A 24,111-nucleotide genomic window follows, 5' to 3' on the forward strand; every position below is an offset into this window, starting at 1 on the left:
GCATGTGAGATGAGTGCAATTGTGTGGTAGTTTGAGCATTCTTTGGCATTGCCTTTCTTTGGGATTGGAATGAAAACTGACCTTTTCCAGTCCTGTGGCCACTGCTGAGTTTTCCAAATTTGTTGGCATATTGAGTGCAGCACTTTCACAGCATCATCTTTCAGGATTTGAAACCGCTCAACTGGAATTCCATTACCTCCACTAGCTTTGTTTGCAGTGATGCTTCCTAAGGCCCACTTGACTTCACATTACAGAATGTCTGGCTCTAGGTGAGTGATCACACCATCGTGATTATCTTGGTCATGAAGATCTTTTTTGTACAGTTCTTCTGTGTATTCTTGCCACCTCTTCTTAATATCTTCTGCTTCTGTTAGGTCCATACCATTTCTGTCCTTTATTGAGCCCTTCTTTGCGTGAAATATTCCCTTGGTATCTCTAATTTTCTTGAAGAGATCTTTAGTCTTTCCCATTCTATTTTTTCCTCTATTTCTTTGCATTGATCACTCATGAAGCCTTTCTTATCTCTCTTTGCTGTTCTTTGGAACTGTGCATTCAAGTGGGAATATCTTTCCTTTTCTCCTTTGCCTTTCACTTCTCTTCTTTTCACAGCTATTTGTAAGGCCTCCTCAGATAGCCATTTTGCTTTTTTGTATTTCTTTTTCTTGGGGATGGTCTTGATACCTGTCTGCTGTACAATGTTGTCATGAACCTCCGTCCATAGTTCATTAGGCACTCTGTCTATCAAATCTAATCCCTTGAATCCATTTCTCCCTTCCACTGTATAATTGTAAGGGATTTGATTTAGGTCATACCTAAATGGTCTAGTGGTTTTCCCTACTTTCTTCAATTTAAGTCTGAATTTGGCAAAAAGGCATTCATGATCTGAGCCACAGTCAGCTCCCAGTCTTGTTTTTGCTGAATGTATAGAGCTTCTCCATCTTTGGCTGCAAAGAATATAATAAGTCTGATTTCTATATTGACCATGTAGTTATGTCCACGTGTAGAGTCTTCTCTTGTGTTGTTGGAAGAGGGTGTTTTCTATGATCAGTGCATTCTCTTGGCAAAACTGTATTAGCCTTTGCCCTGATTCATTCTGTACTCCCAAGGCCAGATTTGCCTGTTACTCCAGGTGTTTCTTGACTTCCTGCTTTTGCATTCCAGTCCCCTATAATGAAAAGGACATCTTTTTTGGTTGTTAGTTCTAGAAGGTCTTGTAGGTCTTCATAGAACCATTCAACGTCAGCTTTTTCAGCGTTACTGGCTGGGGCATAGACTTGGATTACCATGATATTGAATGGTTTGCCTTGGAAACAAACAGAGATCATTATGTCGTTTTTGAGATTGCATCCAAGTAATGCATTTCAGGCTCTTTTGTTGACTGATGGCTATTCCATTTCTTCTAAGGGATTCTTGCCCACAGTAGTAGATATAATGGTCATCTGAGTTAAATTCAGTTAAGAATTGTTCAATTAAGACTTCCCTGGTGGCTCAAGACAGTAAAGCGTCTGTCTACGATGCAGGAGACCCAGGTTCAATCCCTGGGTTGGGAATATCCCTTGAAGAAGGAAATGGCAGTCCACTCCAGTACTATTGCCTGGAAAATCCCATGGACAGAGGAGCCTGGTAGGCTACAGTCCATGGGGTTGCAGAGTCAGACACGACTGAGCAACTTCACATTCACATTCAAGAATTGTTATGTCTTAGAAAGTTGACCCTTTTTCATTATGTAATATCTCTCTTTATTTCTGAATATTTCCTTACTCTGAAGTATGCTTTGTTTAAAATTACTAAAGTGACTCTAGCTTTCCTTTGATTAGTATTACTATGGTGTATCTTTCTCCATCTTTTTACTTACAGTTCTTATGTCTTCATATTTAAAGTGGTTGTCTTGTAAACAGCACTTAGTTGTTTTATTTCTTGATCCCTTCTGACAGTCTCTGTTTATTTATTTATTTACTTTACAATATTATATTGCTTTTGCCATATATCAACATGAATCTGCCATGGGTGTACACATGTTCCCAATCCTGAACCCCCCTCCCACCTCCCTCCCCATAACATCTCTCTGGGTCATCCCAGTGCACCAGCCCCAAGCATCCTGTATCCTGCATCGAACCTAGACAGTCTGTGTTTTTGAACTGATATATTTAGACCTTTGATATTTAAAGTGATTATTGTTATAATTTGACTAATATTTACCATGTTTGTTACTGTTTTCTATTCATTACTCTTGTTCTTTGTTCATATTTTTGTCTTGCAGTCTTTTTGACTTCTTTTTAATTATTTTTGTATGACAGTATCATTTATCTTCCCTTACTATATCACTAATCCTACTTTTTAATCTTTTTAGTGGTTGCTCCCTAAAGAGAGTTTGCAATATATATACATATAAAACCAACCCAGGTCCCCTTTCAAATAACACAGTACCACTTCCCAGGTAGAACAATTGCCTTATTATAGAATATTCCCAGCTCCTCCCTCCCATCCCTTATATCATTACTGTCATTCACTTTACTTATCCATAAGCTATAATCATGGACTACATTATTGTTATTAACAAACTGCTATTAGATCAGTTGAGAATAGAAGAAATGAAAGATTTTATTTTACATCCATTTGTTTCTTCTCTAACACTCTTTCTTTATGTAGATCCAGATTTCTTACTTGTAGTGTTTTACTTCTTTCTAAATAACTTATTTTAACATAAGTTATTTAGAAACTAAACAAGGAGGGTCTAGTAGCAACAGAGGCCCTTAATTTTTTGTCTTAGTCTTTATTTCTCTTTGATCTTTGAAGGACAGTTTTTCTGGGCACAGATGGAATTCTAGGTTGGTAGTATTTTATTTTAAAACATTAAACATTTCATTCCACTTTTTTCTTTGCTTGCATAGTTTCTAAGGAGGTGGCTAATATGACTCTTATCCTTGCTTCTTTATATGTAAGGTATTTTCTCCCCTAACATCTTTGAACATTTTTCCTTGACTTTCTGTAGTTTGAATACGAGATTATTAGGTGTAGATTTTGGAGTATTTATCTAGCTTTGTTGGAGAAGGAAATGACAACCCACTCCAGTATTCTCGCCTGGAGAATCCTATGGACAAAGGAACCTGGCAGGCTACACTCCATGGGGTCACAACAGTCGGGACACAACTTAGTGACTAAACTACCACCACCATCCAGCTTTGTATTCTGAGCTTTTTCTATCTGTGAGCATGATGCCTTTCATTAATTTGGGGAAATTGTATTGTCATTATTGCTTTAACTATTTCATCTCCTCTTTTTTCTCTCTATCTTCTGATATTTCTATTATGTAGGGCTTCCCTGGTGGCACAGAAGTAGAGTTTCTATTATGGGTCTATTGTTCCTTTTGTAATTGTCCCATAGTTCTTGGATATTCTGTTTTGTTTTTCTTTTTTTCTTTTTCTTCTAGTTTTGTAAGTTTCTACTGATATGCCTTCAATCTTCATTAGTGGTTTCTTCAGCCATTTCCAATCATTGATGAGCCCATCAAAGGCATTCTTCATTTCTGTTGATATTTTGGCTCTCTGTCATTTCCTTTTGATTTTTTTCTTATAGTTTCCATTTATCTTCTAACATTATCCATCTACTCTTTCATGTTATCCACTTTTTTCATTAGAGCATGTAGTATATTTTTCATAGTTGATTTATATTCCCAGTCTGATCATTTCAACATCTCTGCTATTTCTGAGTCTGATTCTAATGCTTGCTCTGTCTTTCCAAACTTTTTGTCTTTTAGTATGACTTCTGATTTTTGTTTGAAAGCTATACATGATGTCCTAGGTAAAAGGAACTGAGAATAGGCCTTTAAAGTGAGATTTTATTTTTTTGTTTGACTGTGTTTACTGTTTACTGTAGCTGTCACAGGGCTTCCCAGGTGGTGCAATGATAAAAAATCTGCCTGCCAATGCAGGAGACACGAGTTTGATCCCTGAGTCAGAAAGATCCCCTAGAATAGGAAATGGCAGTACACTGCAGTATTCTCACCTGGAAAATTCTAGGAACATTGGAGCCTGGAGAACTACAGTCTGTGAGGTTGTAAAGAGTTCGACACAAATGAGCACGCATGCACATAGCTATTAGAAATCGAAGGCTAAACTTTTCTTAGTGTCCTTGTTTTTGTCCGGCCTATTTTCCTTGAATTTCCCTACAGACTTCTTAGATATCACCTGAGATGCACAGTTCTTTTAATTGTATTCCTTGTACTATAATACAGAAGCCTTATTGATGTAGTGGTAAGGTGCTGGGGAAGGAGGATTCTCTGGTGGCTCAGTGGTAAAGAATCCATCTGCCAATGCAGGAGACACAGGTTCAATCCCTGGGTTGGGAAGATCCCAAGTACAAAGAAATGGCAACCCATTTCAGTATTTCTGCCTGGGGAACCCCATGGACAGTGGAGCCTGACAGGCTACAGTCCATGGGGTTTCAAAGAGTAGGACACAACTTAACGATTAAACAAGGTTTTGGGGGACTGGACATGTTCTATAGTATTATGTCTGCTAAGTCAGTTGCTAAGTCATTGCAGTTGTGTCTGACTCTGTGTGACCCCATAGACGGCAGCCCACCAGGCTCCCCCATCCCTGGGACTCTCCAGGCAAGAACACTGGAGTGGGTTGCCATTTCCTTCTCCAATAGTATTATGTCTAGGCTTAATTTTTTTTATTGAGCCTGTGCTCCTGGGCTGTACCCTACAGAAGTGCTTCTCAGATTTTTTGTTTTGTTTTCTTTAGGTGGGACAGGAAAGCTAGAGGATGCTAGAGTTGTGTGTTGCCTTCTCCAAGATTGGTTAGGCTCTAGTAATATCCCAGTAGATTCGGCTCTGGTACAGTAGTTTCTCTGGAGAACAGGCTTTGCTAAGAAGAACAGAATGTTCTGGGCATATATAAATGTGACTGACTGTTCTTCCCTTTCTCCTGCTGGAAGGATGAGGGGATTTTTTGCAATCACTGTGAGAACATGATAGGTCTCCTGGTAATAAAGTCATAAAAGTGTGGGAGTCTCCACCAAGACGGGACCCCTTCGGAATTTTGAACTCTCAAACTTGTCTCCACTGAGCTTCCAGCAATTCGTTAATTAAAGTTCAGGTGTTGATATCAAACAGCAACAACAAAAATTGCTATCCTAGTCCTAGTTCCCACACAGTTTTCCTCTTCTGCATTTCTACTCTGGTAAGTTGTGCACAAGGTTTCCAGTTTCTCCAGATCTTCACCAACATTCACTATTCTCCATTTTACTGATAATAGCCACCATAATGAGTGTGAAGTGATATCTCATTGTGGTTTTGATTTGTATTTCCTTAATGACTGGTAGTGTTGAGCATTTTACATTTGCTTATTGACCATTTGTATATTAGGTACTTTGCCCATTTTGTAACTAGCTTGTTTAGTTATTTGTTGTTGAGTTGTGATTTTTGAACACAGGATTCAATTTATGAACACAGGATTCTTTACATTTATTTAAGTCTTTAATTTCTTTTAGTATCATTTTATAATTTTATAAATTTATAAAATTTATAAAATTATAATTTTATGTGTACAAGTCTTTTGCCTCCTTGCTTAAATTTATTAAATATTTTCTTCTTTTGATACTATTGGAAATATTGTATTTTCTTAATTCCTTTTTTGAATTGTTTACTGCTGTTATATAGAAATGCATCTGAATTTTGCATGTTGATTTCATATTCTGAAATGTTCCTGAATTTGTTAGCTAGCTCTAACATGGTTTTTTGTGGGTTCTTTAAGGTTTTCTACACATAATATAATGTCACCTCCAAAGAGAGATAATTTTATTTCTTCCTCTTCGATTTGGATGCCTTTTATTTCTTTTCTTGCTTAATTTCTCTGTCTAGAATTTCCAGTAATATGTTGAATAAAAGTGGCAATCATTGTCTTCTTTCTATTTTAGAGGAAAAGCTTTCAATCTTTCACCATTTAGTATGATATTAGTTGTGGATTTTTTCTTAACCTAAAGCCAGGGAGAGTGGGGTCTGCTAATATTCCCCATCTCTCATATCTACCCAGAATATGTCTGCCATAGGACACTGGGAAGATAGCAACTGCCACTCAGTTGTAAGAGCAGCTGTAACAGCTCACCTACAACATAGATGTTGTAGAAAGAGGGACTCATTCTTTGCCAACTATCCTGCCTATTTTTCAGAAGCTGTGGGTAGGGAACTAGTTGCTGCTCTCCTGACATCACCCACTTGATTTAGGCCTTTTATTGCACAGAACTATGGAAAATGGGATCTACCTATTTTCACTGTCTGCCCAAACTAACAAAATTAACTTTTAAAATAGTCTTGCTTGTACCTTTTATATCATATCTTAAGGGGGCTTTGCCTAACTCAAGATTTAAAAGATGTACTCCTGTGTTTTCTTCTAGTTGTTTTAATGTTTCATTTCTTAATGACTTGGTCTTTGATCCATTTTGAGTTAATTTTGTGCATATGCTCTTTTAAAAGATAAATTTGACTTAATCAAATTAAAAGTTTTTATGTGTCAAATATAACCTCAAGTTAGTAAGAGCCCACCCAGAATGTCAATGTGAGAACTAACTCATGAATATATACATATATATATATATATGGGATATTTTCCATTTATTTACCTCTTTTGAAATTTACTTTAGCAATGTTTTTTGCTTGGAGTTTTTATTTGGCCACACTGTGCAGCTTACAGGATCTTAGTTTCCCAACCAGGGATCCAACCCAGGCTCCCTGGACCACCAGGGAATTTCTTTTAGCAATGTATTTTAGTTTTCACCTTACACATCTTATACTTCTTTTGTTAAATTTATTCCTAAATATTGTATACTTAAATCTGTTGTGAATAGGGATAAATTAGGAGGATGGGATTAACATATGAAAAGAAAAATCTATTGTGAATGGGATTAATCTTTTACTTTCTTTTTTAGGAGGATGGGATTAACATATGAAAAGAAAAATCTATTGTGAATGGGATTAATCTTTTACTTTCTTTTTTAGATTGGTCATTGATAGTATATAGAAATAAAATTGATTTTTATATGTAAGAACCTTGTATTACTTTTCTATCTAGCATACCAAATTTCCACAAACTTAATGACTTAACACTATTTATTAATTCACAGTCAGAAGTCTAGGTACAGTGTGGCTTAATTGGGTTCTCTTATTCACAAAGAGTCAGACACAACTGAGCGACTTCACCTTCACATTTTTTTTTTTAAATTAGAATCTTACAAGGCCAAAATCAAGGTGCTGGCAAAGCTGCATTCCTTTCTGGAGATTCTGGGAAAGAATTTACTCCCAAGCTCTTTCAGATTTCAGAAATCATTTCCTCCTTAGACTTTCTATATGACCTTTCCATCTTAAAGCCAGCAATGATGGTTCAAGTACTTCTTATGTTTCAGACCCCTCTGGCTATTCTTCCATCAGCTGGAGAAAATTCTCTGCTTTTATGGGCTCATGGAATTACGTTGAGTCTGCCAGAATAATCTAGAATAATCTCCCTATTCTAAAGGCAAATGATTAATAACTTTAATTACAATTGCAATGCCCCTTTTGCAATGTAGTGTAACATTCACAGGTGTAACTCCAGGAAGTGAAGATCATGGGGGCCAGAATTCTTACTTATTAGTTCAAGTAGTGTTTTAGATTCCTTAGGGTTTTCTCTATACAAGATCATGTCCTCTGCAAATGAAGATGGTTTCATGTTTCCTTTTACAATTTGGATGCCTTTATTATTCTTGTCTAATTGCCCTGGCAATAACATCTATATGCTGTTGAATAAAACTAGCGGGAGGAGACATCCTTATCTTGTTCCTAATCTTAGGAGGAAAATATTTAGTCTCTCTCCATTTATTATGATTCCCTGATGGCTCAGATGGTAAAGAATCCACCTGCAATGCAGGAGACCCAAGTTTGGTTAAAAATAAAAAATGCCTAACAGTCTTTAATTTTAATGTTTTGGAACATTTTGCAAACTTTTCTTATTCCTTTCAAAATACATGCACTCCAAATGAGAAACTCAGCCTCTGTCTTCCTGTTTACTACAGTGCTGCTTCTCTTGTTTTTATTTTTTCCTCTAAATACAAATTTTTCAACTGCCTGATTTTGTACTTCTTTTCAGTGGAAATTCTGATATATGTTGGTTTGTTTTACTCAACTTGTAGACCTTGACTACTATTTGTCAGGTATTATGCAAAGAACTCTGATAGGAAAACATTTGATGAGTAATCAGATTAGCTTGGCATATTATATGTATGTTAAAAAACTAACCTTGTGAAAAGATACACGAAAGTCTAGATTTAGGTTCATAAATGGACTACTAGCAGTACTGGTAATGTTTTTATATAGTCCAGTTAATGGACTCACAACACAGAGTAATTTGTACATATTTTGTTTTGAAAAGAAAAGGCAAGAGGAGAAAATAATGGGATCTTACAAGTAAGCAGAAGAATATACACATAGTTTACAAAGCTCTTCATCTTGTAACAAAGTCTTGATTCTTTCTTATAGACCAGAAGATCAATTCAAAAGTTGTTAGAATGGGAAAATAACAGATTGTATCACAAGGTAAGAAAGTTTAAGCAAATAAGTATTCCATTCATATTTGCATTAATAAATTGAAAAAATGGAAAATTGTCAGCCACAAAAGCATGAATTAGAGAATACTCACTTTTTAATATTTGTTCTTTACAAAGTATTTTTAAAAGTATCTTATTCCTGGATTGTTGTTCAGTGGTTTATTCAAATGTGTAGGTAATAATTAGTATAAATTGTTGTTAAAATTCTTAACAAACTTTACCTTCTTAGCTTGCTTTGCACTGGAAGTTGACTAAAAGGAAATGTGAAACTAGCAATATGATGGAGTATGTAAGTATGCAGTTATCTTTAATTGCGTATTTTTGGATTCCATCCTGAATGTTACATTTTACTGTATTTATCATTTGTCACATCTTCTTTCTACCTTTTTTCTTCTCAGCTTGAACTTTTGTCATTTGGAACATAGAGGTTTCCTTCCACATTTTTAGGTTTGTAGCCAACATAAAATATCTTGAAAGCTGACAGTTATTTACATCTTAGAAAAACTTTAGCTACTATGCTCAGATGAAAACCTGGTAAAACCTTAATCTTTTTCTAACATAGGTACAAACCATAACACATGTTGATGGGCACAGATGAACAAATATTTCTAAATGTAATCTTGTCAAAACTTACATAAAATAGGAATTGACTTCTGGATTCATATTCCTGGCTTTTTTTTTCTTAGCTGATATTTAGTAATAGCTTTCAGTGAAGAAACTATAGATTCTAGTTTTTTTAAACTGAAAGATCTGCGATCTTAGTCACAACACATAAAGTCACATATAGCCAGTGTGACAGATAGGGTATCATTAACATTCAAAAGAATATGAAATTTATCCAAACTTTAAGTTGCTGACATGTAATATATATTTAATAATAAACATTCCATTTCTATTTCATAAGTAAGGATTATTATGTATCTTTCTCCACTTTGAATAGTTTTGAGGATAATGTGCAAATGACCACAAATCTAAAATTCTCTGTAGGTAAAACCTTGTATAAATTATTGTAACTTTGTGTAACTTTATAAATATATTATTTTTATTTCCAAACCTTTTTTAAATTAAAATGTTTTAGTCAATCCATTTGAACAGTATTTTTTACAAAAAAGCTTCTGAAAGATAGTAATATTCAACCAATATCAGCTGTTGTAATTGAAAAATATGTAAATGCAATATAAGTGAAGGTATTTTTTTCTAATCCTAATCCTAATAAATTTTTGCTAGAGATTCTAATAAAATTTGTATCCTTCCCATTTAATCGCTTCCACTTTGCTACAAAAAATGGGAACCAAGGGAAAATGGGAAAGACATTAAAATATAATAGGGTTTGCTTTTCTGTTAACTAAATGGTTACTGTAAATCAGATAATAAAAACTATTAGCTATAGCAAGTGGTTATGTTTTTCAGTTTAATTGCCAATCTAATGACAACTTGTGGTAAGTTCCTTTTGTAACTGTTTTATATATTTCACTTGCTTTATACTATAAGACCAAAACATAGTCCTGTGAGAAGTGATTATAGATTTGGGGGGTTATGTGTAAGTTGCAGTAAAATTGTAAAATTTTGTCAATATATTCTTGTTTATTTTTATTTTACAGGTAATACTAATAGAATTCTTACCAAAATATCCCATATTCCGACCTGACTGAGGAGTTTTATTCAGTCACTTCTGTTTTACCTGTCATTTCCTACCCTTAGTGCCTTGTAGATGATTTTGGAATGAAGATGGTCTCCTTTGCTGTGTTCAATTTATTCTTTATAATGGTAGAATATTCTCCTCACACTTTTCATTTGTGTTGATTTAAGAAGAAATTTTGCACATCCTTTTTGTTGTTGTTAAATGAGGCTTGTATTTTGCACTGTCAATTTTTAAATAAATACACACATATATGTGTGTGTGTATGTATGTATATATATATATGTGTGTGTGTATATATATATATATATATATATAGTTGCCACTAAATATAACATCAGTGCAGGTGTTTAAAAAACAAAAACATGTTCTGAGCATGCTGCCTTATAATTTTCATACTTACTGTTTCTAAATATGCATCATTTTTCTAGGCTATTTAATGCTCTGTAATCCCTTACTGAACATACATAAATAAGCTTTTGGTAGCTTTTAGAAACGGTTTTACTCGTACCTGCTTTTAAAGGACATGCAATTAATAGCACTGGTTTTGTCCTGCACTTTGCTTAATTATCACTTATATTAGTGGATAAAATATTTAAACTCCTAAAGACCTGTAAATATTGTTTCTTTGCATAAAGTAAAAAAATGTGATATGTCATGGTTTACAGAATGTACTGTTATTCTTAATGTGTTGCCAACAATTCTGCATAAATTTTAATGTGAATGAAGTTTGCAAGCATCCTTTTGAATGTATAGATTGTTAACATGCTGTGTTATGGCAAAGCCATAATAAGTATGTTAAAAATTTCAGGTGTGGGCAGGATGGCCCTTTGTAATGAGAAGATTAAAATTGAAATCATTGTCTGAGATCTTCTGCATTGCACCTGAAACCAAGAACCTTATTTTTTCCATTTAGTTCAGTACATCCCATTTTGTCCTCCACTTACAAAAGAATTCACTTGACATCTGACACATTTCACAGCCTCACTCTCCTCATTTGTCTCCCTTTATGTATCCTTTTCTTCACTTGGAAATATACAGGATTATGACCTTTAAGGAGTGTCTCAAGTTTCAGATGTTTTAAGAAGTATCTAGACCCCATCCACCCCACTCCAGTACTCTTGCCTGGAAAATCCCATAGAGGGAGGAGCCTGGTAGGCTGCAGTCCATGAGCTCGCTAAGAGTCGGACACGACTGAGGGACTTCACTTTTACTTTTCACTTTCATGCATTGGAGAAGGAAATGGCAACCCACTCCAGTGTTCTTGCCTGGAGAATCCCAGGGATGAGGGAGCCCGGTGGGCTACCGTCTATGGAGTCGCACAGAGTCGGACATGACTGAAGCGACTTAGCAGCAGCAGCAGCAGCAGACCCCACCCCCAGGAAAGCCACTGCTAACCCCTTTCTGGAGTTATGATCCACTTTGAGAAAGAGAGAGAACTAATTGAAAAGCTCTACCTAAAGTGGCAGATTCATAATTGATTAAATACTCTTAATCCTCATTTTGGGGATCTTTTGTAAAGGTATGGATATTATTAATGAGGAAAGACAAGAATTTAACAAAAATATTTTCGTTTCTAAAGTAGCCACACATGCAGGCTTTTCATTGGTATGTGCATATTTCTCTATTTCTCTTCACATTGGAATAAGAGGAGACACTCTTAATTCTTCTAGAATTCGAGTTTTTAACATAATGAAAGCTTTACATTGCATTAGTTCAACTGCAAATTTATGCCTGTATGCAGACACTATTTGTAATTCCTAGTGTTAAAAATAAAAGTTCTGAGACTGAATAATATTTTATTTATTATTTTAGTCTATTTTTATTTATTTTATTTTATTTATTTTTATTTATTTTATTTTATTTTAGTCTATTTATATTTATTATTTTTAGTCTATTTTTAGGCAAACATTCATCCCAATGAAGAGAGCAATCATTTTTTCATACAAGGTCAAGCCTTTTAAAGCCACTTTTAAAATTTATGCCTAATTTGAAATCCACAGTCCTGGACCAGTAAAAGAAGAGAGGAAAAAAGAGATTTTTGATATGTGATTATAATTGCATGAACAACTTTTCCACCTCTCTCTGTAGAACCCTGTTACCCCCATGCCACCCAGAATCTCTAACTTTTAATATATTGTGTGTGCCTGCAAATATCATTTGTCTGTCTGCTGTAAAATTGAAGGTGTATTTTTATAGACAAAGTGGAAACCTCTGAAAATGTATACCAAATGTCTTGTTTTATAGATAAATTCGGGGAAAAATTGTATCTGTAGTTTATGTTCCAGCTAATATCATCATGTTTATGTTTCAGATTGTGACAGTTTAATACCAAAATTGATTTCCAGCATAATACAAAATTTCTAATTATCACTGATAGAATAATTACTTTGAGTCAACCCTTATAATCTCATTTTTTTTCCTGTAAACTTAGAATTTGGCCACATGATGGTCATAGTAACTTTTTCTGCCATGTATAGATCACACTTGTTTTGCTCAAAGAACAGCAGGAAGTGGTGAATTGTTTCTATAAAACAAATATTGAGACAGGAATAGAGTGCATCTGGAGGTAACAGAGTTTTTAATTCAAGTTACAGTAGTATTTATCATAAAAAACATTTACCAGCATGTGTAAACTTAATTTTAAAACCTATTCTAATAACTCTTAAATTTATTATCTTATTATTCATTATGTTGATTGACTTATTTTCTTGAACTACTCAGAAAATACTCAATTTTTTTTTTCTTCTATGACTACTTTTTCAAGCTCTTTTCCTTTGGAGGGGACTAATTAGCAGTTGAATATTTTTGAGTCCTTTAAGAGATTTGTTTTCTTTTCAGTGATATTGGCAGCAGTGAATGCTGAAATGACAGGGTACACTGTGGACATTAATTTCTCACTCACTGACTTTTTTCTTATATCCTCAGGATAGAATACGTCAAGTTAATCAAGTATTTTTGTGCCAGTTGTTTTTAGATTAAAGAAACAAATTTGAGTTTTCTTTGTTATATAATACTCATTTATGAAACCTGCTACGGATGTTTCCAGAGAAAATAACATGTATCTGCTGAAGTATATAAATCTTACAAAGTTTTGAGGTTACAAGTTAAAACTGTTCCTTCTCTGACTTTCCATTATGCCTCTCTACTCGCATAAATTGTGTATAAAATGAAATAAGCTTTAACATTTTTCAGCTACTCTTTGATTCTTTCTACCCTCTATACTAATCTAGGAAGAAACCATTGTAGTCAAATGTTAGAAGTAGATGGAGAAGTGCCTTGTCGTCTTTAAATAAAGATAACATTTTATGTTGAAGGAAGCAGAACAAATGAATTGGTAAATCATTACATTAAAACCATCCTTTTCAGCTAAGTATAATATAAGAATATTTTACTAGTATATTGTATTTCTTCATTTCTTATTTAAAGCCTATTTCCTGGGTTTTCCCCAATCATGAGATGTATTAGTGACAAAATATTACAGAATAGAAGTATCAGTCACTTATAAAACTAGTATAACTCTAATGCTAGTAAACATGTAATTTAACATAGTCCTGAAAAAACAATAGTCTTTGACTGAAGCCCTACTAAAGCCTACTGAAGTATTTAACACACTGTTCATCTTATCATGACCTATAAGCACTAATGTCTGATCAGTTAATCAAACTGTTACTATTTAGCACTCTACCATTTTAATGAAATTTATTCTTGTTTTATCTAATTTGAATGAAGTTCTATAACATTTGTAAGTCTTCAAACAAATGGATTTTTTAATGTAAAATCTCTTTAAAAATCATTAGCATTTTAATTTTGTTTATAAATTACCACTCAAAAAATCAGACTTCACTACTTAAAGCCTCCAAACAGTTTTTTATTAGAATTGACTATATTGACCTGAGAGGATATATAGAAATTTGTATACACCCTTTTAATTGGAGCAGTTTCACATAGTGGGAATACTTTTTGCTAATTTGATAATAAGATGCTCAAATTCACTGAAATTAAGTCCTCTTATGCTTATAAAATTCTACTTTAATCCATTGTGTAACAATTGTCAAATCCTTTGGGTTACTTTAAATGATGAACTATTGGAAAATTTTCCCTAGAAAATAAATAATGAATAGATTTTATTAATAATATCTGTCCATGTAATATGTGGAATATATATATGTATGTGTGTGTATATTACATATACACATCTTCCTATATTGCTCCCAGTTTCTTTTTTCCTGATTCTGAGCCAGCCTTTTCATTTTTATGATGGCAACCTGAGAATATGTTCCATTTTCTGTGGACTTTGTCAGATTCATACTATATGAGGAAATGATCTAATGTGCTCCAGGCGAGTCACTTACATTACATGTCAGTCTCTTCATCTGTAAAATCATGAGATTTAACCTAGAGCTGGACAGAAAATTAGAGGTTACCTGACATTCTGTGATACTAGGAATCCTTAGGAAGTTTTTACTCTACAGAATCTCGGAATGATTTTTCTCAAATCTACTACCCTTCGTGGAAATTCTCGCAGTGCCTTGCACACAATGAAAGTTTGATTTGCCAACAGTCACCTAGCTGGTATGTGTTCATATCATACAGACTCAAAGAACCTTTTGCCTGTGAGATCTCAGCACCTCCCTGCTGATAAGAATGATTGTAGTTTCCCTAGGAACTGAGGACTGAGGTCTGTGGGCTTTACCTATGTGGAATCTGACTATATATGTAGTTGGAACCTGAGCAAGAATTATGGCTGCAACAGATGTGGAGTTATGGTAAGACCCACCTTGACATTGATGTGAAAAAGAATTTTATATCCCATCCAATATCTGCTTCAGTGTCTTAATTATTTCCATTTCTTCAAAAACATCTGTTGGAACAAATTAGTAATATTAGAAAGGAAAGTGATATAGAAGTCAAACCCAAGTCAGTTCTGGTTTAATTCTTAGCTCTGCTGCTTAATTCCTCTATACCTCATGTCCTCATGGTGGAAGTGGGGACAATAATCTGGACCTACCTCACAGGGGAATTGAGGATTTTTTCATATATAAATGTGCTTTTGAAATTGACTGAAGGATATATTGCATATCATAATTTTGTAATTTCTAAATAGAGTCCTTTAAATCTATGTTGTTATATTTTCTTTCTCAGTCAAACCTTACAGAAAGAGTATTGCAGTTAATCTAGTTTGGGTAGTAATTTTGTTATTAATCTGTTATGTGTTAACATGGATAATTGTGTTATAATTGTGTTATATTGTGTTACAATACTTGATTTAGAGAGGAAAAGCACGTGGATATAAACCAATGGTTCTCAACTTGGGGCAGATGAAAATAGCAGTGGGGTCATCCTGAACCTTTTTTAGCATTTCAAAAAGTATACTAGAAATCATACATTTACCCATAACATTCCTACTGCACAAGCCAACTAAGACAGAATTTTTACACATTTTACTTCTATTTCTTCAGTTCCAGCACTGGTTATCTATATTGATCAGAAACTGTTAATGGTGGTTAGGCTTTTAATTATTTTTTTAAATGAGAAAACCTATTATATGCAGTTTAATAAATAAAATACTTGAAAATATGGGGAAGGAATAATAAAGGAATCCTCATGGCAGAAATGTTGGGAGCCACTTTCATAAAGGAACCGAAATTATTTGACCTCCACAGGTTGCTTACCTAGTCCCTAAATACTGAAATGCTAAAGTATGTGTGTGTGTTTTGGCTAGACTGGGCTATATAACTTCAGGTTAGAATTTGCCTTCATTTTTTTTCTGTTTCAGGATGATATAATTGAGCTAATGTATCTGGGTGTATATATGTAAATCATACATATACACATATACAGGATTACAAGTGTGAAAAGTGTTATAATGTTGTCTTCTAGCATTGGAGTAGACACCAATTTCTGAGTCTCAAAGTAGTTCTGTGTATAAAGTCAAGATGAAGGCAATTATTGCCTTAAGCAATAATTTCTCAACTGTTTCTTTTATTCCTGCTTATTTTGTTTGCTTTGATCTTTAATTTTTAATTTTTTGTTTTATAGTAAGCAAACAGTATAAAATTGATTTAATGCCTGGACTTTGAAACCAGTTACATATGTTTGAAATTATATGATCTACAAGCTAGTTTGCCATCCTTGAACTAACAATGTACAAATGTGAGTCAGCTGCAGAAATAGGAAATCCTGCTAGAAGGTGGGCACTGATCAAAATATCTGTCTGAAAAACCTAGGATTTCTACTTTGGGGCAGAGGATTACTGTTGAGACAGTTTTACCAGAAAAGGGTAAAAGTGAATATGTCCATTTAAGCCAAGAACTTTCATGCATCTTGTATTGTTATATAGCCTGTGGAATGAATAATTTTTTCTCCCTTGAGTTCCGGAGTGACTCTCCTGGAAAAACTCAACCTATATACCTGTGCCAAAAGGAAGGATACCTGCCTCTCTGAAACTTTCACTGCTGCTTCTGTCGTTGTTCAATTGTCAGATATTAAATTTTATTATCTCAGGATGCAAAATTACAATAAAGTGCAAATCTCTGTTAATGAATTGTGTATTCTTTGGTGCATCTTCCTTCTTCCGTCCCTGCTTTCATCATTATAAGGTAACTAAGGATTCCTTTTAAAATGTTTGTTTTGCATATTTCCCCCTCCCATATTTGCTAGTGTTATATCTAATACTGTAAGTAATTCATGTTCTCTGTTGGTTTTGTGGGCCTTTGTTGTACCCAGGGTTTGGCATTTGACTAAGGAAGAATTTGTTTCTAAACAACTTTGCATTCACCTTGTATGCCTACTTACAAATTATAAAAATAAAGTACAAGTGGATTTCCACCATACTAAGCATAATGTTTTAATGCAAGAAATGTTGAAATGTGAAGCTACTTGGCAAAAGTTTTGACTCTTGTTAGCAGACTAAATGACACTAAGTGTTAACTCAAGGTGATTAACATGCAATAATACTAGATTTTTAAAAACTTATTTTAAACCTCTGCAAATTTAGCAAAACAGCAAAATGTAACATAACAAGAAAAACTGTTTAATGTTTCCCAGTATCTTTGTCAATTGTATTAACATTTCAAAGACTGTAAATTTCAAAATGTTAAATTGAAGATGACACACTTCAACATACAGAGAGGTTTCATGTTTTGTTTTAAAATTCTTTTTTGAAATGTTACTATATGGGTGGATAAAGATCTATACTTTTCATTGATAATTTCTTGGATGTGGTATAGGATGTGCTATGTAAAAAATACTTTTACATTGCATTTTATATTATTGAAGGCAGAGCCAGGCCTTTAAATCTGCCATTAAATAATATGTAACAGTTTATGGGATACTTCACTTACCTAAATGTAGGAAATTCTCTGCAGGATAGAAAATTCTCCAGTTGTAACTACCGTAAATCTGAGTTGTTATCCCTGTTCTATCACCCGAGTGACCTCTAGCAAAAATCAGGTCATTTAGTCTGATTTTATTCATCATCCCCAAGGTAGGAAGTTGGGTTAGAGCAAGGTTGCAAACTAAACTATAACCAGTTCTCAGATACACGTCTTTTTGACCTGCAGAATTTTTTTTCACACATTTTGAATCAGTTGCCAGCACTTAAGTGATTTCATGTAGAAAACCAGATTTCTGTCTTCGTGAGAAATTCCACGTGTGAACAGTCAGCAAGAGCTGAGTAGCAACCTGCCCCTTTTTGATGGAGTATTCATTTTTTCTTTTTGTCTCTTTTTAATGTTTGATAAACTTGACCACATACAGTTGAAGCAAAATTGATCTTTATACATACCACAAGCAAAGACAATGACAACAAATGGGTATGATATGGACATCAGCATTACTCATTATAAGAACAGAACACTTGGGAAATAAAGCCATTAAGAGAGACCAAGTAAGTAAAGTTTGGTACATTTACACAATGCAATGCTATCAATTTGTGTTTTGGTTTTTATTTTTAATTGAAGTATAGTTGGTTTACAGTGTGGAATTAGTTTCTGGTGTACAGCAAAGTGATTCAGTTATATGTGTGTATACTTTTTGTTCTTTTATTACATACACATTTTCAGATTTCTTTCTATTATAGATTATTACAAGATATTGATATAATTCCCTGTGCTATACAGCAGGAACTTGGTGTTTTATATGTAGTGGGCATATGTTCATTTCAAGCTCCCCTGCGCCCCTCGCATTCTCCTTTGGTAACCATAAGTTTGTTTTCTATGTCTGTGAATCTTTTTTCTGTTTTATAAATAAGTTCATTTATATAATTTTTTTAGATTCCACATATAAGTGATATATTTGTCTGACTTTACTTAGTATGTTAATCTCTAGATCCATCCATGTTGCTGCAAATAGCATTATTTCATTCTTTTTATAACTGTATATATATTACCACATCTTTATCCATTCATCTATCAATTAACACTTAAATTGCTTCCATGTCTTGGCTATTGTAAATAGTACTGCTATGAACATTGAGGTGCATGTGTCTTTTTGAAGTAGAGTGTTCTTTGGATCTATGCCCAGGAGTGGGATTGCTGGATCATATGGTAACTAGTTTTTCAAGGAACCTCCATACTGTTCTCCATGGTGGCTGTACCAGTTTACATTCCTGCCAACAATTTAGGAGGGCTCCCTCTTCTCCAAACCTTTTCCAGCATTTATTCTTTGTAGACTTTTTGATGATGACCATTCTGACTGGTGTGAGATTGGAGCATTTATTTTCTGTTTTTCCAGTATAATACTTGTCCCCCTGAAACTCAGATTATTTTGTTTGTCTTATGATGTAGTTGAAAAGGAAGCAATATATTTCTTAAACCCTTATCTCTTTCAAAATTGAGGAAAAGATGCAGACCATGGTAGCTACATGTATTATTTAATATACATTTGGTTGGAGGTATGGAGAGAGTGCCTTGTTTGCAGAAGGGAAGTGTTTACTTACTAATGACCTATGTGGTTGAAAATTGTCACCTGCCATATCAGTAAACAAAGGAGGATGTTGTAGCCTGCAAGCCAGCAGCCACCCCTAACTGTGCATCCTGAGGTGATAAACAATGGAGAAAAGCAGGATACTGGCCCTACTAGTTAAGGTGCATATCAAAAGAGTAATTTTGGTGAGCCCATACACACAAAAGCACTTTAGAAGTCTGGTTTCCTTTAATTAACTGTAATTTTTTTTTTTTTAAGTTCAAGCTATCTGGTTTTTATTGCAAAACTCCTGCTCCCTTTCAGAGCAGTCCCTCAGAGCTACCTAAGAGGCTGTCTTCTGGGGTTAAGGCCTCAATTTTGTCCACCAAATAAAACAATTCTCAACTGTTAGGTTGTGCATTTTTTCAGTCAACACCTACTGCATTCATTGATGTTACCTAGTAAGAATGGAAGCTTGATTTAATGATTCCATAACCTAGACGATTGTTACATCCTCATTTAAATCTGACATTCTGAGTGTCCATGAGATGATTTTGTGACATAGGTGAATTTAAAATTATTTTGCCTTTGAGGGCCTGTTTATGATGATGAAGTGATGGTGTTAATAAAACTGACCAGGCTTCCAAACAATAGCATCAAAGACCCATCTAGTGAAACACAGCCACAGGCAGGGAGGACCAACACGTTAGAACTGATCTTTACTTCATAACTTTCAACAAAGTTTTGTCATGCACCCAAAACAGCACCTTCCTTGTTATCCTCTAGAGTAATATTGCCTAAGGTGATACCACCATGTTAAGAACTCTAGGTAAGAATGTATAAGAACTCTAGGTAAGAATGTATAAAATCTGTCCTGTGTTTTGTTTAGATAGGACTACAGATTTTTTTTTCTCATTTTTACTGTGTTGAACCAAAATGATATTAAGTATTTTTAATTCAGAAAAACATTTCAAGAATGTTAGATTCAATATGTTCAGATAATGCAACCAGAACTAAATCAGTTTATGCTTAAATAAGGATCTGTATTAGGGTGTGATGGATGGAAAATATGGCCATTAAGATCAGTTTTTCTTTATTATAAAAATACTTCCATCTACTAGAAAATTTATGAAATAGAAGTATGGAGAAGAAAAAATATCCCATAATTTTACTATATACTACATCTTTCTGTATATGTGTATATAATTAAAATTTTTGAAGTATACTGCTTTTACACTTTCATATTTTCCCATATCAATATATGCTCTTTGAAGCTAATAGCAGAACAATGTCTGAATATGCCATAATTCATTCATTTCACTTTGGTATTTAGTCTGTTTTCAGTGGTCTGTGCATTATAAATAATGACTTCATGAGTATCTTTATACATAAATATTTACCTGAATCTGATCCTTTAGATATATTTTTATGAATGGATTATAGAGTGAAAGGGTTGAAGTCCTTTTTTTTAATTATGAAAGTATGATAACACAGGAGACTTGGAAAATACAGTTACATATAGTTCCACTATAACAATTATTCCTAAAGTAAATTCAGATTTTTAGTTGGAGTTTCAATATCAAACTCTCAAAAATTAATAGAATGAATATACAGAGAAGTAGAAAGATATAGTAGACCTAAAAAGCACTGTGAACCAATTCAGCATAATTAAGATTTATACAATCTTCATGCAACAGTAGTATACAAATTCTGCTCAAGTTCCAACCTAGACAGCATATCCAAAAGCAGAGACATTACTTTGCCAACAAAAGTCTGTCTAGTCAAGGCTATGGTTTTTCCAGTGGTCATGTATGGATGTGAGAGTTGGACTGTGAAGAAAGCTGAGCACCGAAGAATTGATGCTTTTGAACTGTGGTGTTGGAGAAGACTCTTGAGAGTCCCTTGCACTGCAAGGAGATCCAGCCAGTCCATTCTAAAGGAGATCAGTCCTGGGTGTTCTTTGGAAGGAATGATGCTGAAGCTGAAACTCCAGTACTTTGGCCACCTCATGCGAAGAGTTGACTCATTGGAAAAGACTCTGATGCTGGGAGGGATTGGGGACAGGAGGAGAAGGGGACAACAGAGAATGAGATGGCTGGATGGCATCACCGACTCGATGGACGTAAGTTTGAGTGAGCTCTGGGAATTGGTGATGGACAAGGAGGCCTGGCGTGCTGCAATTCATGGGGTCGCAAAGAGTCAGACAAGACTGAGCGACTGAACTGAACTGATAAGACTGTAAACTAGGAGACACTGGAACATATTTAAGGAAATAAAACAAGATGCAAAAATTTAATGGTCTAAAGATATTGAAATTATACAGTCTGTTCTCTTATCACTGTGGAATTATGTTAGAAATCAATATCAAAAGATATTTGAAAATAACCCACACATGTTCAAGTGCAATTTACCATTTACCAAGAGAGATCTTCAATTTAGCCATCGAAAGCCTAAATAAAGTTAGACTGAAGAAAAAAAAAAAGGTGATTGTGAAGAAGCATTTAAATGAGAAAATAGTATCCAAATAAATTAATATTAATGATACTTTAAACAAAATCCCATAATTGAAAATTAAATGTTCACTTTTAAATGATGGGTGTATCTAAGAAGATATAACAAAGAAAATTAGAAGATATTTGTAATAGAATAAAAATTTTTTAATTTACCAGAATTTGTTGCATGTAGCTGAAGCTGCTCAATGCAATTAAATACAACGTGGAGTCGTGAATAAGGTATGAAAATAAATAGTGGACATTAACAAAATTTTGTGTAAGTTGAATAAATTTGGACTTAATAATAGTGTATCACTTGTTAATTTTGGGATTTTCTTTTTACAACATAACATTTCTTTATATTCTCAGAATTGGATTAGAAGTTTCAAGCCTCATTCAATTTTTTTTTAATCACTAAGATAATAAATTTTCTAGACTTTGAGCAGTAATACTAGATGCCAAAATACATGAAACTATATCAAGTTTTCAGTGAATATAGATTAGAAATCTAGCATTCTATTCATACTAAGTCAAACAAGTGGAATCAAAATGTCATGAATTATTTAGCTGGACAAAAATTCACAATTTTTTAAAAATATATATATTATACATTATACACACACACACACACACACACACACATATATCAGTTCAGTTCAGTTGCTCAGTCGTGTCTGACTCTTTGCGACCCCATGAATCACTGCACGCCAGGCCTCCCTGCTGGCGACGGAATGAAACACCAACACTGCAGAGTGGTTTGAATCTTTATATTTTAACACTTGCTTCTTATAGCTGCTTTATTTTATATCCCTTGCACAACAACCTACAGGGCAAGCTGCCAAGCACTATGATTCAGAGACTATACAGTGCGCAGGCGCAGGGCGAGATAACCTTTACCTTGACTTATTTACGGCAGCTAAGACTTTGTTTTGGGGAACTTCCTTATCAACTTAGAATCCGTTTTGTCCCTGGGTCCATTCCTTTTGAGGAATCAGAGAAACATCCTTGTGTGCAAGAAATGTTCTTTTCCCACGGGAACAAACAGGATTCTTAGCTGAATATCTCGTTTGCAAGAATGTTCAGCCCTGGTTGAGAGTCTCGTTTGCAAGCACTTCTCAACCTTCTTTATACCTTGTTCCCTACATCTCCCCCTTTCTTTTCTTGTAGATGCTGAATAAGCGCTTGAATACGGAAAGCTTTTTCTTTCAATTGTTTTCCGTTTTGCCAGCGCTGGTAGACTATAAAAGCAATAAAACATAAAGCAACAATTAACAAAGTATTCACAAAGGATGTTGTTAACAATGCAGATACATGCCCTAAAGGATTAAAGTTATCTAATCCTTCTTGAAGACTCTTCATTATATCAGAACCAAGAATATCAGGCAGCATCTTACTAAAAGTTGACAATATAGTTTGTTTTAATTCCATAATTTCAGCAGTTAAATTTTGGTGTCCCACTAAAGACCTTTTCACCTTTTCTCAACCCTCACTCATATTAAAGGGAGCAGGGGTTACACATAGGTGAGATGAGTTCCAATCACATTTTAACACACTCTTTGTAGCTAACACAGTCACTTGATCTCCTAACCAGGAAACAGTGTGTTGTGAATTCAATCCATCAGTAGCCAATTGAGTGTCCAAATCATGCTGTTGTTGCCACAATAAATGAGCATCTTTATGCCACTCCCTGACAAAATCAGCAGTCTGTATGTCCTGATGCAAAGCAAGACCTGCTACAGTTGCTGTTGCTGTTACTGAAGCCATGGCGAGAATTGATGCGATGACAATGCCAAGCATTCTTCGAGATCGATGGAGAAGAGTTTGCACAGCATTCACAAGATGAGTAACAGCAAGAGTCTGACCAAGGTCGAGTAAGATTAACAGGCAACCAAAGTTCAGTCCGTGTTTTCACAATGACCAAAGAGTAATTATTGGAATGGACCATCTTGTTTTCAACATTTTCCCACCAGGAACGATTTATACATTGAGTCAAGTTACAATCAGAACGTGATATAACTCCCAAAATTTCATTCCAAATCCATTGCCCATACAGTAAAGAATAAGGAAATTTTACACATGCTATAGCAGAGTAAGATTTATTAATATGCAAATGAACTTGAAATGGCCCCTTAGGATCATTAATATTTAAAGTAAAGTTTCCCGTCCATATAGTAAGGTTACCTGACACTGCCTATGATTATACACTGGAATAGTAAAAGCAAATTCATTTCTATCTTTTATTTGCAAAGGAATATTAAAAAAACAATCCTTCAAATCTAAAACCATCAAAGACCAATCTTGTGGAATCAAAGCAGGAGAAGGGAGACCTAATTGCAAAGCTCCCATAGGTTCTATACATTTGTTAACTTCCCTTAAATCAGTCAGCATTCTCCATTTACCAGATTTTTTCTTAATGACAAAAACAGGAGAATTCCAAGGAGACATAGAAGGTTCAATATGGCCAGATTGAAGCTGTTCTTCTACTAATTGTTC

General features: G+C 34.3%; 1 protein-coding gene across 2 annotated transcripts in view; it reads left to right on the plus strand.

Moving 5' to 3' along the window:
* Positions 1-12,011, plus strand: part of CHIC1 (cysteine rich hydrophobic domain 1) — a 42,120-nt gene extending 30,109 nt beyond the window's left edge. The window contains exons 4-6 of one of the 2 annotated variants that reach the window (XM_070291837.1): positions 8,513-8,569; positions 8,810-8,869; positions 10,182-12,011. In XM_070291837.1, the coding sequence (XP_070147938.1) occupies positions 8,513-8,569; positions 8,810-8,869; positions 10,182-10,232 (168 nt within the window). In that variant the 3' untranslated portion in view covers positions 10,233-12,011. The remainder of the gene's footprint in view (positions 1-8,512; positions 8,570-8,809; positions 8,870-10,181) is intronic. The other variant, XM_070291838.1, reaches the window with a different exon arrangement.
* Positions 12,012-24,111: the final 12,100 nt, after the last annotated feature.

Source organism: Ovis canadensis, chromosome X, assembly GCF_042477335.2.
Source record: "Ovis canadensis isolate MfBH-ARS-UI-01 breed Bighorn chromosome X, ARS-UI_OviCan_v2, whole genome shotgun sequence".
Taxonomy (NCBI): Eukaryota; Metazoa; Chordata; class Mammalia; order Artiodactyla; family Bovidae; genus Ovis; species Ovis canadensis.